This window comes from Salmo trutta, chromosome 3 (genome assembly GCF_901001165.1).
Source record: "Salmo trutta chromosome 3, fSalTru1.1, whole genome shotgun sequence".
NCBI lineage: Eukaryota > Metazoa > Chordata > Actinopteri > Salmoniformes > Salmonidae > Salmo > Salmo trutta.
In genome coordinates this window covers 27,641,942-27,654,621 of record NC_042959.1, presented here as the reverse complement: position 1 = coordinate 27,654,621, position 12,680 = coordinate 27,641,942, and the positions used below count along the sequence as shown (strand labels likewise).

At 43.2% G+C, this 12,680-nt stretch overlaps 2 protein-coding genes across 3 annotated transcripts; both read right to left on the bottom strand.

Annotated features, from left to right (window-relative positions):
* Positions 1 to 7,247: 7,247 nt before the first annotated feature.
* Positions 7,248 to 9,897, bottom strand: exosc3 (exosome component 3). The gene is made up of 4 exons (XM_029728481.1): positions 9,618 to 9,897; positions 8,648 to 8,797; positions 7,978 to 8,129; positions 7,248 to 7,801 (listed from the first exon to the last, which is right to left on the bottom strand). Exons 1-4 carry the CDS (start codon positions 9,831 to 9,833, stop codon positions 7,594 to 7,596), a joined length of 726 nt encoding a protein of 241 aa, XP_029584341.1. The 5' UTR covers positions 9,834 to 9,897; the 3' UTR covers positions 7,248 to 7,593.
* Positions 9,898 to 10,252: 355 nt separating this feature from the next.
* LOC115171551 (probable pancreatic secretory proteinase inhibitor) lies at positions 10,253 to 11,483 on the bottom strand. Of its 2 annotated transcripts, none has more exons than XM_029728494.1 (4): positions 11,252 to 11,483; positions 11,014 to 11,048; positions 10,734 to 10,846; positions 10,253 to 10,434 (listed from the first exon to the last, which is right to left on the bottom strand). In XM_029728494.1, the coding sequence occupies exons 1-4, from the start codon at positions 11,307 to 11,309 to the stop codon at positions 10,389 to 10,391; spliced, it is 252 nt and encodes an 83-aa protein (XP_029584354.1). In that variant the 5' UTR covers positions 11,310 to 11,483; the 3' UTR covers positions 10,253 to 10,388. The 2 variants fall into 2 exon arrangements, with proteins under 2 accessions (XP_029584354.1, XP_029584362.1); XM_029728502.1 differs by having other exon boundaries at positions 11,014 to 11,045.
* Positions 11,484 to 12,680: the final 1,197 nt, after the last annotated feature.

The following is a 12,680-nucleotide window of genomic DNA, read 5'->3' as shown; positions in this document are numbered from 1 at the left end:
ATGTTCTTGTTTATTGTTGAGGCTGGTGAGGAGTTTTGATTTCTGGCTTAAGCTAATACTAATCCCTCTCCGAGACTATTTTCTTTGGCCCTGAGCTTGTGGTCCACGGTGCACTGCCTTTTACTGCCCTGGTCCCTGAGGACACATAAACATGGATTCATGGGATATGCAGACTGGGAAGACATGGTTGGAATACTGCAGGGCTAGACACTTTCTCTCACCGATATGACGTCATTAAGAAAGGGTGAATCAGAGAACAGGGTTATGACAACGTCATTATGAAAGGACCAATCAGAGAGCTGGGTGATGATGTCATTATGAAGGACTAATCAGAGAGAAGGGTTAAGACAGAACTACGTTTAGGATGTAAAGAAAGCACTCCAAGATAGCAGTATTTTTCAAAGAAAAAGATGTAAAGACGGTTATTTTAGCAGTTGCTTTTATCCAAAATGACTTAGTCATGCGTGCATACATTTTAAGTCTGGGTGGTCCTGGGAATCAAACCGACTATCCTGATGTTGCATGCACCATGCTCTACCAACTGAGCTACTTCATATTTTCCTCTGTTCTTTTCACTTCCAAGTACACTGCTTACTCAGGAATAGGTGTTACATAATGTTATTACATTCATACTGACCAATCCTGGCACTTATTCTTGGAGCATACGGGACTAATTTCCCCCTACAGTTTAGCTGTGCTTGCACTCATTTTATTTGTTGCAACTGAGAAGTATGTGCCCAAAACCATGTACTTATGGCTGTCTGGCTGATGCAACGTTGCATGACTCCACACTGGCACAGACCGCACAGACAATCCTTCTTGATTGAGGAAGCTGGAAACTTCCTACTCACTTACTCATACTCTCTCTTTATTCTTCCGTCTTTTTCTCTGTTACATTCTCTCGCTCTTTCTCTCGCTCTGTCAATTTTCCATTGACGTCATCACAGTCCAAGATTTCTCTGTGTTCTCAGTGTATGCTTGTCCCTGTTGCTTTTTAACGGACCCATGTCTGTTAAACTGCAGACTTTGGCAAGTCATCACAACGTCAAACTAGGTATGTTTCATGTTAACATGGCTCCACAATCGACTCCTGATAAGTACACTTCAGATACTGTAAGTGCAATCTGCTTTAGTGCAATAAAGTTGCATTTACCAGACGTTGACTGTAATCCAAAATAACTACTATTCATACACTGTTAATGCAACCCAATCATTCCATGTACAGAACCTGCAGGAGCCCTAGCGCATATCTTCATTTTGATAACCCAAGAGTTACACCAGCAGGTAAGAATGATAACAAATAGTCATGTGTCGATTGAATAGATACACCTCCCTGTTTCACATAAAATGTCTTCCATGCGTTCCATTCCGTCTACTACATAATGATGTACTTCGGTTTCGCCTGCGGAGAACGTCCGGGCGGTGAGGCGCACTCTTAGAAAAAAAGATGCTATCTACAACCTAAAAGGGTTCTTTGGAAATCCCCATAGGAGACCCCTTTGAAGAACCCTTTTGAGTTCCATGTAGAACCCTTGCCACAGAAGGTTCAACATGGCACCCAAAAGAGTTCTACCTGGAACCAAAAAGGGTTCCTCTATGGGGACAGCCAAAGAACCCTTTTGGAACTATTTATTTTCTTAGAGTGTAGCCACAGATGGCAGACTTGGTGCCCTTGGGACCAGTATTTGTCATGAAGCTTAACTTTATACCTTCCTTCCTCGTCTGCTTCTCATCTCAGGACAGAGAGAAGGGGCTGGTATTGGTCAATCGCTGGAATTCATGGCAGCATGAGCCAATGGTAGCCAGTCCAGTCAGTTCATGGCATCATCATAATCCAATTCTTAGTATCACCTCACACCAAGTTGCCCATATATCTATATCTAGACCTCTATACCAGGCGGTGTCAGACTCCAGCCACCCTAGTCATAGACTGTTCTTTCTGCTACCGCACTGCAAGCGGTACCGGAGCGCCAAGTCTAAGTCCAAGAGACTTCTAAACAGCTTCTACCCCCAAGCCATAAGACTCCTGAACATCTAGTCAAATGATTACCCAGACTATTGGCATTGCCCCCCCCCTGTTGCTGCTACTGTTATCTATGCATAGGCACTTTAATAACTATCTACATGTACATAATTACCTCGACACCGATACCCCCCTGTATATAGCCCCGCTATTGTTATTTACTGCTGTGATTTAATTATTTGTTGTTCTTAAGGAATTTTCTTAAAACTGCATTGGTTAAGGGCTTGTAAGTAAGCATTTCACTGTAAGGTCTACACCTGTTGTATTTGGCGCATGTGACAAATACAATTATATTTGATATCATGTAATAACTTGATTTGAAATAATGTAATAACTTGGAAAGGTATTAGTTAGTGTAGTTACTTATTACTGGTAACTGCACTTTGATGTAGGAAGACACCATTTTCATTGAGCAGCTGAGCAAGTGGCTAACCATAGGAGTAGATGAACTTGTTCCTTTCTGCAGATGACAGCGCTGGTCATAGAGCTGCAGGAGCTGAGAAGGGTCTGTAAAGAGACATCATCCACACGACCTGTCTTCCCCCAAGGACCAGGGAGTGGCTGGAAAGAGCTTCTTTGCTTAAGCTAGGGCTGCCAACCCAACCCTCCTGGTTTGGCTCTGACTCTCCCAGAGGCTTAGGCTTTCTCTCTCAACAAGCAGTTAAGCAATTTTTCTGATAATTGAATCAATGCATGAAATATAAACAATGTGGACAAAGTTCTGTGTAGTAATAATTGTTTATGCTTCTACAGTTGGCATGGCCAATATGTGCTACTATATCAGTGGTTCCAGTTATCTTGCCAATGCCAAAACCCATTATTTAGTTTGAAAGTCTCTGTATAGGACTGTGTGGGAGAACTGGAGGGAATAGGGGAGAGGCTGGATGTCCTGGAGAGCCAGTGGACTTCTTTGGATGGTACCTCCCAGGATCATTGACAAAAGAAGTAACTGCTAGCTTGTTTAGCCCCGGCCTACTAACTGTCTGAATCGCCGTGTCCCCAGTCAGCCCAACCACTCACTGGACCCATATGTTCACTTGGCTACGCATGCCTCTCTCTAATATCAATATGCCTCGTCCATTACTGTCCTGGTTGGTGATTACTGTCTTATTTCACTGTAGAGCCTCTAGCCCTTCTCAATATGCCTTAACCAACCATGTTGTTCCACCTCCTACATATGCGATGACATCACCTAGTTTAAACGTCTCTAGAGACTATATCTCTCTTATCATTACTCAATGCCTAGGTTTACCTCCAATGTACTCACATCCTACCTTACCTTTGTCTGTACACTATGCCTTGAATCTATGCTATCGTGCCCAGAAACCTGCTCCTTTTACTCTCTGTTCCAAACGTGCTAGACGGCCAGTTCGTATAGCCTTTAGCCGTACCCTTATCCTACTTCTCCTCTGTTCCTCTGGTGATGTAGGTTAATCCAGGTCCTGCAGTGCCTAGCTCCACTCCCCAGGTGTTCTCATTTGTTGACTTCTGTAACCGTAAAAGCCTTGGTTTCATGCATGTTAACATTAGAAGCCTACTCCCTAAGTTGGTTTTACTCACTGCTTTAGCACATTCTGCCAACCCGGATGTCTTAGCCGTGTCTGAATCCTGGCTTAGGAAAACCACCAAAAACCCTGAAATCTCCATCGCTAACTATAACATTTTCCGCCAAGATAGAACTGCCAAAGGGGGCGGTGTTGCAATCTACTGCAAAGATAGCCTGCAGAGTTCTGTATTACTATCCAAGTCTGTACCCAAACAATTCGAGCTTCTACTTCTAAAAACTCACCTTTCCGGAAACAAGTCTCTCACTGTTGCCGCTTGCTATAGACCTCCCTCTGCCCTTGATACCATATGTGAATTGAATCTAAGCTCGTGCTACTAGGTGACCTAAACTGGGACATGCTTAACACCCCGGCCATCCTACAATCTAAGCTTGATGCCCTCAATCTCACACACATTATCAATGAACCTACCAGGTACAACCCCAAATCCGTAAACACGGGCACCCTCATAGATGTGATCCTAACTAACTCGCCCTCCAAATACACCTCTGCTGTTTTCAATCAAGATCTCAGCGATCACTGCCTCATTGCTTGCATCCGTAATGGGTCTGCGACCAAACGACCACCCCTCATCACTGTCAAACGCTCCCTAAAACACTTCTGCGAGCAGGCCTTTCTAATCAACCTGGCTGGGGTATCCTGGAATGACATTGACCTCATCCCGTCAGTAGATGATGCCGGGCTATTCTTTAAAAGTGCCTTCCTCACCATCTTAAATAAGCATGCCCCATTACATTTTTTTTTATAACTAGGAATAGATATAGTCCTTGGTTCACTCCAGACCTGTCTGCCCTTGACCAGCACAAAAACATCCTGTGGCATTCTACATTAGCATCGAATAGCCCCCGTGATATGCAATTTTTCAGGGAAGTTAGGAACAAATATACACAGGCAGTTAGGAAAACTAAGGCTAGCTTTTTCAAACAGAAATTTGCATCCTGTAGTACTAACTCAAAAACGTTCTGGGACACTGTAAAGTCCATGGAGAATAAGAGTACCTCCTCCCAGCTGCCCACTGCTCTGAGTCTAGGAAAGACTTACCTCCGATAAATCCACTATAATTGACAATTTCAATAAGCATTTCTCTACGGCTGGCCATGCTTTCCACCTGGCTACCCCTACCCCGGTCAACTGCCCGGCACCCTCCACAGCAACCCGCCAAAGCCCCCACCATTTCTCCTTCACCCAAATCCAGATAGCTGATGTTCTGAAAGAGCTGCAAAATCTGGACCCCTACAAATCAGCCGGGCTAGACAATCTGGACCCTCTCTTTCTAAAATTATCTGCCGAAATTGTTGCAACCCCTGTTACTAGCCTGCTCAACCTCTTTCGTATCGTCTGAGATTCCCAAAGATTGGAAAGCTGCCGCGGTCATCCCCCTCTTCAAAGGGGGTGACACTCTAGACCCAAACTGCTACAGATCTATATCTTTCCTACCCTGTCTTTCTAAGGTCTTCGAAAGCCAAGTTAACAAACAGATTACTGACCATTTCGAATCCCACCGTACCTTCTCCGCTATGCAATCTGGTTTCCGAGCTGGTCATGGGTGCACCTCAGTCACGCTCAAGGTCATAAACATCATAACCACCATCGATAAGAGACATTACTGTGCAGCCGTATTCATCGACCAGGCCAAGGCTTTCGACTCTGTCAATTACCCCATTCTTATTGGCAGACTCGACAGCCTTGGTTTCTCAAATGATTGCCTCGCCTGGTTTACCAACTACTTCTCTGATAGAGTTCAGTGTGTCATATCGGAGGGCCTGTTGTCCGGACCTCTGGCAGTCTCTATGGGGGTGCCACAGGGTTCAATTCTCGGGCCGACTCTCTTCTCTGTATACATCAATGATGTTGCTCTTGCTGCTGGTGATTCTCTGATCCACCTCTACGCAGACGACACCATTCTGTATACTTCTGGCCCCTCTTTGGACACTGTGTGAACTAACCTCCAGACGAGCTTCAATGCCATACAACTCTCCTTCCGTGGCCTCCAACTGCTCTTAAACACAAGTAAAACTAAATGCATGCTATTCAATCGATCACTGCCCGCACCTGCTCGCCTGTCCAGCATCACTACTCTGGATGGCTCTGACTTAGAATACGTGGACAACTACAAATACCTAGGTGTCTGGTTAGACTGTAAACTCTCCTTCCAGACTCACATTAAGAATCTCCAATCCAAAATTAAATCTAGAATCGGCTTCCAAAATCGCAACAAAGCATCCTTCACTCATGCTGCCAAACATACCTTCGTAAAACTGACCATCCTACCGATCCCCGACTTCGGTGATGTCATCTATAAAATAGTCTCAAACACTCTACTCAACAAATTGGATGCAGTCTATCACAGTGCCATCCGTTTTGTCACCAAAGCCCCATACACTACCCACCATTGCGACCTGTACGCTCTCGTTGGTTGGCCCTCGCTTCATACTCGTTGCCAAACCCACTAGCCACAGGTTATCTACAAGTCTCTGCTAGGTAAAGCCCCGCCTTATCTCAGCTCACTGGTCACCATAGCAGCACCCACTCGTAGCACGCGCTCCAGCAGGTATCTCTCACTGGTCACCCCCAAAGCCAATTCCTCCTTTGGTCGTCTTTCCTTCCAGTTCTCTGCTGCCAATGACTGGAACGAACTGCAAAAATCTCTGAAGCTGGAGACATATCTCCCTCACTAGCTTTAAGCACCAGCTGTCAGAGCAGCTCACAAATCACTGCACCTGTACATAGCCCATCTGTAAACAGCCCATCTACCTACCTCATCCCCATACTGTATTTATTTATCTTGCTCCTTTGCACCCCAGTATCCCTACTTGCACATGTATCTTCTGCACATCTACCATTCCAGTGTTTAATTGCTATATTGTAATTACTTTGCCACCATGGCCTATTTATTGCCTTAGCTCCCTTATCTTACCTCATTTGCACTCTGTATATAGACTTTTTGTTTTCTGTTCTACTGTATTATTGACTGTTTTGTTTATTCCATGTGGAACTCTGTTGTTGTATGTGTCAAATTGCTATGCTTTATCTTGGCCAGGTCGCAGTTGCAAATGAGAACTTGTTCAACTAGCCTACCTGGTTAAATAAAGGTGAAATAAAAAGTAACCCACTAAATGAACTTTGATCCTTGACTATGTAGGCCCATATCTCCACAATCTATGCTTTCTTTTACTAAATCATGTCTTTATCACTTCCTGCTGTCTTGATTAACCGAGTAACTGCATAGTAAAGTGTGATCTGAAGTACATCCTCAAGAACTCCTGACATCACCAAGTATGTGGGCAGCATTTGGTTTGTTAGTTTTAATATTTGACTTCCTCAAATAAAACTATACCTTGGCCTCCTTTGAGTATATCAGTTTGACAGTATTAACACTACTGGCAAACAATACCACACTAAGATTTTACCCCCTCATATACTTCACTTGTGTAATGCATGTAGTCTTAGTTGGAAAAAAGATAGTGAAATGAGGTTGGGCGTGTGAGGGAATTCATCACTCTTCCTTGAATAGGTCCTGCTCAATGTTAACTGATCTGTTTGTTACCCCTCCCGCACAGCACAGGTGTTTTCCTACATCCAGTCATCAACCAAGTCTGATTTCTTGCCAGAAGATGACCGCTAGCAAAGGTAACTGAAAGTGGTGACCCCTTGTGGACTGGTTTGAACATGAGCACTTTTTTATATATTTTTTTTAATCAACCCAGGTTCATTATTTCTCAAATGTAGTTGACAAACAAAAGATGTAAAAAAACAAAAATACAAATCTGGTGATTCTTCACACAACGCAAACACACTGGGGTCAAAATCCCCTTTGACTTGATAAGTTTCAACTACACTGCATTCATCACTCAGGTCCTTTTTAGCTCAGTAGTCACAGAGGAGAGGAGACAAAGAAAGGAGACGACCAGACCAATGCCTCCTTGACTTCAAATGATTGAGACGAACCCCACTAATTCAGACAGTTCTCGAACATCCTTCTCCAGAGCAGAGTGGTCCCCTAGCCTAGATGGATCCATCGGCCACCCTTCTGAAGAGCGTCTGTCGCTGCTGGGCTGTCATGTTCTCACAGCTCTCCAGCAGGTTGGCCACAATGAGGGTCTGCTGGATGGTCTTGGACTTGACCCACACCCGCCCGTTCATCCCCACCACAATCTCAAAGGGGAACATCTTCTCCAGGTCCTTGGCTATCTCACTCTGGGGTGCCAGCAGCCTGGATGGAGAGAGGACATTTACTATTCAGAACCAGGGTCGTGTTGAGTGGTGCAACATTACAGAATGTTTAGATAGATTTGTAAAATGTAGATCATATGCTGAATATTTTAACTGTGAGGCTGTTTTGAATAACTTGCTAAATGACCATAGACTAGTTTTATTAGTGTGACATACCTGCGTACAAGCCCCAGGGATACCTTGAAGAGAAGCCCGCCTGCTCCAAACACCCCCATCCCGTTGGCTCGTCCACAGCTGTCTATACACACCAGCTCCGGCTCCATGTCTTTGTTGGCAATGATGAACTGAGAGTACACCAGGTCCCCCACCTGCAATGGCACCACAGAAACAAAATTGAGAAAGACTAGTGCCATCAAACTTTAAATTGAAAGATGTTGTTTAAAGGAGTAGTTCACTATTTTACTACTTGATGTTAGATGGTTCCTCACCCTGAAAGTAGTCTATGGGCCAGGAGAAACAAATCCATGTTTCAGTTCTTTAAAAACCGCCACTACAAACTTCAGCCACCACAAGCTAACCATCAATGGAAGTGAAGGGGGTATGTGAGCATGTTTCTTTTCTTGCCAAATCACCATTTTAAGTAACATCAAGCCAAATATGGAGTTGATTTGAATTGATTTCAGGTGAATTTGACTTTTTTTAACATGCTCACATGCCTGCAATTGATTGTTAGCAGAAGTTTGTAGTGGCTGTTTAAGGAACAACCCTGGATTGCCTTTTCTCTTGGCCCATAGACTACTTTTTAGGGTGAAGAACCATTAACGTCAAGTTGTAAAATAGTGAACCTTCCATCTGGAAGAATAAATAAGTGTTTGACAATACTGACCTGCACGTTAGGTCTATTCCTCTTGGTAGCCCCCTCGAAGGCGAGGTAGGAGAGTGACGCCTGCTCACTCCCCCCTACATCCACCTTGAAGATGTCCCCTGACTTGGCAGTTATGATGCCAATCACACTCTCCCCCTTCCCTGGAACATACTGGGCGAGAGGAAATAAGCAGTGAGTCCATAACAACTTACTTGAAAAAGGACACTGCCAGTGTTGTGCCGAAAATCTTCCCCCGACAGAATTCTGCGCCCCCCCTTCGCGTGAAAGCGCTCACACTCAATTCTTCATTGCTGCGACTTGTTAGTTGAGATTTCTGCTCTTCACTCCGTTGTCAGTTTAGCCTACATTTCACAGAAAACTGAACTGCAGGTATTACTAGTGCCTCCCCCGCGATCAAAACACCATATAAAATGAAACGCAGCCTAACGTGATCATTGACAGCTGCCTTAAGGACACAAATAAATACTTTCTGCTACTATGATCAGTGAAATGTAGGCTAAACTGACAACGGAGTAAAGAGCAGAAATCAACTAGCAAGGAAGTCGCAGCAATGAAGAATTGAGTGTGAGCGCTTTAACGCGAAGGGGGGGATTCTGGCAGGTGGAAGATGTGTCACAACGCCGGTAACAATCACTTATCTCCCTTGGGAAGTCCAAGTCTGGTACTAGAGTGCAAAATGTTCATGCATGCCATCAATTTCACCAACCTTTTTACCTCATTCCTACCAATACCATATTTGTATTGGGGTTGTGAATTGCCTGTTTACTGTGACAAAGATGGTAACGTTAGCTAACTAAATAATAGTAGCCAAACTCTAGATATCATAGGCATGCGCCTTTCTTTGTAAAACACGTGGTTACCAACGCATCGTGCGTTTCTTCTTCAAACGCATATAATGAATCTGACCCTGAATGATATAGCTAGCTATCTAGATAGGTAGCTATTGATCAGTTATTCCATACATACATACCCTCCTTTGCTGAGAGTCTATCCAGTACAGATTCGGTTGTTTATGTCGGAGGATTCCGCTTTTGCAAACGAGAACTTCATCTCCGTTTCGCCGAAGCCCTGGTCCACAAACAACTTTCTCGGGTTTGCTGTCGGTGATACTTTCAGGCATTTGAAAAGAAAATACATCTCCTGGTAATAAAACATCACCAACTTTAGCTTTGAAACAACCCAGCATGTCTGAAAATGTGCACTTCTGATAGGGGAAACAAATGTGACACAGGAAATCGAGGAAGAAAAAGCAAAACGGAAGTATATTTGTTGTAGCTCACCCATGTGGTTACTACGAGTTACTACTACCAAGAATGTGACTTAAATGTATTGTAGGTGTAATATCTTGTGTATTGTATTCCAATCAACATACTACGTGGATAATGACATAAAAATAGGACAATATAACACAAACAAATAAACAAACCATGTGGACACAATAAGGAGCATCTGGACCTTTAATGATAAAAGATTCCACAGGAGCTGGGACTGAAAAATCGATTTATTCTTTACAAAGATAGTGTTAAGATTTAATACAAATCAATATGATTATAAGTGTGTGTGTAGGTGTGTGTGTGTGTATGTGTGTGTGTGTGTGTGTGTGTGTATGTGTGTGTGTGTGTACACTGTGCATGAGTGTTCCATAAAAAACTACTTCTACAATCACAGAAAGAATCAAAGATAAATGTGATAATATTATCACATTCACAGCGGAATCATCTGTACTTGAGTAGGCTACTCTTCAGCAACTTCCGTCTTTCACTATCAAGATGTCTGCATTGGTTTCCCTTAAGAGAGACACAGAAAGAAACAGCCAGTAAGATTTTTTTAAGCAAGCAAAACGTCCCTTATAAAGCTTTCCAGTGGACTAATTCTGCGGGGTAGAAAATCACTTGCCTAGTCACCGGATCTCTTTGTACAGATCCTGCAACTAGGCTATTGTAGCACCACCCTGTGCTTACTGGCTATAACAAAATGTACAACTGTGTGTGGATGACGCTGTGGGTGCTACAGAGATAAGCAGCACACCCAAACAATTAGAGAGGAAACATTTCAGTATAATTAAACTGATATATGGTAGACTCACAGCCGGTGAACACACAGAGAACACTCGTTGGGATAAGTGTTTCCATCATTACCGCACACTGGGGAGTAGTTGAGGGGGCATGCCTGGGATTGGCTCATATCCCCACAAGATGGCTAGTAAAAGAATAAAATAACATTTCAAGATTATATCATCTTGCCACCTGGAAGACTAAACCAACCCTGGTTGTCTATAGTCATGCATGGACATTCTCATGAATTAATTTGTCGTTGCCACATTAGTATAGGGAACTGTAATGATAATATTTTCATGGAAGCCTCACCCTCCTGTAGAGTCTGGATTGGTCCGCTGCGTCTGCTAATGCGACATATAACCACAAGTAGAATTTAACCTATTATTCTTTACTACCTATAATTTATCATAACTGCTAATGAACAGTACAATCGACAGTACAATCTTTGTCATGTTTTGACAAACTACAGTTCCTAAATGGAAATGAAACATGAATTATGTACAGAATAGTGAGGCATTTTGTTCATATAAATTATTAATGTATTTACCTGCAGAAAAGAAGACAGCCAGACAGACTAGCAAAAGAGTTTTCCCAATCATGTTCATGTGTTCTGACCAAAAGAGGTCCAATTCAACTGATAACAATAGTTGGTATAGGTCCAATTACTGAATGCAGCTCCAAAAGTACACTATAATCTCTATGATGTCTCCTTTGCTTCTGTATTTTCTGCGATGTGCCTTGCTCAAGGTCTGCTGTTGGTTTGGTCCCTGTGGATGGAGTGGCGTTGTCATATAGTGGAGGTCGCGTCTGTTTGTCTGTGAAATAATGTGACCCTGTGTTGGGTAAAGCTGATGTTTTGACGGCATTGCACCTGACCAGCCCGCCAGCAACAGTTACGGCAGAGCCCCCCTATTGTCCAGGTCTTTATTAAGGGATGAACATTCCTGCTGCCTAAATATTGCTGAGCGCCCTATAAAAACGGGGGTGTGACACTGGTGTTGTTGATGATGAAATGCATACATGTTGACCAAGAGAAACTATCAAACCTTACTATGTAATACGTTTTTTTAAAGCACTGAATTAAAGACCGTACATTATGTTCACTGAATTTGTACCGATTTTGTAATATTTTGGTCCCCACAACAACATGACCTGGTCTTGTTTTCACCTGTATGGTAGGCAAATTTGGTTTAATTAGGCCTATAGTTGGCCTACTCATATTGGCCGTGTTCGAGAGCATCAAATCCATGATGCATTATGGATAAATGGTGACTGACTGATCTACAAATAATAATGAGTAGTTATTTATGATGCATGGTGATTTGTAGCTCAGTCCGTCGGCAGTCGCCTGCAACGTCGGCAGTCGCCTGCAACGTTGGCTACAACGTCGACAAACCCTTTGTCTTTGTGCTAATGCTAATGAGGCTCTCATTCACCTAATTCTTTTTCATTTTGAAGGATCACATGACTTCTATGTACAGTCAATCAAATATTATTTATATAATAATTCTGTCACAGAAGACTTAATACAGTAGGGTCAGGTAGCGTTGGGCCAGTAACCGAAAGGTTGCTGGATCAAATCCCCGAGCTGACAAGGTAAAAAATATGTTGTTCTGCCCCTGAGCAAGGCAGAAGACGTGGATTTCGATTAGGGCAGCCCCCCGCATCTCTCTGATTCAGAGGGGTTGGGTTAAATGCGGAAAACGCATTGCCTGCTCTGCCTAATGAATGCATTCAGTTGTACAATTGACTATATACAGGGGCGAAAATCTGATATCAACTTTGGAGGGGACAATTACATGACATTTTCTCAAGAGCAATTCCTGAGGGGGACACCAAATGTAGTGCTGTAACACATAGCCTACATTGTAATATGGTAAATTGAGGAACCAAAGAAATAAGGTGTTTGCCGTACTCCTAACTACCGGTACCCAAAACTACACAACTAATCACAACAGCAATACCATTGCCTTTAA